General features: G+C 49.2%; 1 protein-coding gene across 1 annotated transcript; it reads right to left on the bottom strand.

The window, feature by feature from the left end:
- Positions 1–305: 305 nt before the first annotated feature.
- Positions 306–1,133, bottom strand: LOC111670089 (spartin-like; the record flags this gene model as incomplete). Its single annotated transcript, XM_023426653.2, has 1 exon — positions 306–1,133. A coding segment is annotated over exon 1 (804 nt), but the record flags the coding sequence as incomplete, so codon positions are not given.
- Between the last annotated feature and the right edge of the window lie 22 nt (positions 1,134–1,155).

Raw genomic sequence — 1,155 nt, forward strand, 5'->3', positions numbered from 1 at the left:
CTAATCGTAATGTGCTTATTCAGTCAACAAATTCAGTATAAATAAGTGCAAATCATGAAAAAACCTCTTAAGTTATGAAGTAGAAAAAAAAATCATCATTTATAAGCAGAAAATTTCTTTGTGACTACAACTCATATACAGACCAACATAATGACTCATAGTTATAAAACTGGACTAATAGTGATCAAGTGGTTCAAGTGGTGTTCACATCTACACACCTCCAGGATACATGCCCAGGGAAAAGGCTTTGCTCAAGTAGCAGATACGAATGATAGTAAATCTTTATTATAGCATACTGTACTTACATGTAGAAATGCTGAGGGTCTTCCTGCAGTTGAAACCTTGCTCTCACTATCAAATGCGATGATGCGAAGGTACCCTGGATTAGACAGGGAGCTGACCTGTCCATCTGGTGCCACGAAAAACATCTGCACCCCAGAGGGAATGTAAAGCAGCTCGTTTCCATCTCGTCTTGCTGCTGCTCCAGTCTGCTTTCCTGACTCAAGGCCACCTCCAGCAGTACCATAAGCCAGGCTACGGTGCCCGTCTGTCGGCACTGGTGTGTAAGCTGGAGGCTGGTCCCCTGGGTGAGCCATGGCTATAGTTTCTGGGGCCACTGCAGGGTGCATACGTCTGGGTGGTAGAGCAGGGGAAGCAGGTCTGACAGGGGCTGTATTTGGGGTTGGGGTAGTGTTCTGGTTGGTAGGGGGTATGGTGGGGTATAGATGGTGGAGAGAGCTGTGGGGAGGGTGACTGTTAGGTGCCAGGTCTGGATAAAGATTAGGAGGAAGATCCATCAACAGTCGGTCCCTCTGGCCTCCTGTTGTCAGCTGAGAGGTCTCCAGGTCAGAGAGGTGGGTGTTTACAGTACTCAGAGTGTCCCTCATTCTCTGTTGAAGCTGCCTGGCCGTGTCCCAGGCCACTCCCTGGTGCCTCTCCCCCCCAGTGGGAACTTCCACTCCTTGGGTAAGGTGCTGTCGGCCCTTTCTGTAATACTCCAGGGCCTCCTCTCTTTTCCCGGCCTCTTCAGCTGTTAGCCCACGACTCAGGGAGTGAAACGCCAACTCATACTGGTCCTTGATGAGCAGCAGCTCAGCAGGCTCTGCCATACTGAGAAAAAGATGGGATACAGTGACTAGAAAGAGAAGAATGGAG

The sequence above is a fragment of the Seriola lalandi genome, unplaced genomic scaffold (genome assembly GCF_002814215.2).
Source record: "Seriola lalandi dorsalis isolate HSWRI2012SDOR001 ecotype SW California unplaced genomic scaffold, Sedor1 jcf7180002005447, whole genome shotgun sequence".
Classification (NCBI taxonomy): Eukaryota; Metazoa; Chordata; class Actinopteri; order Carangiformes; family Carangidae; genus Seriola; species Seriola lalandi.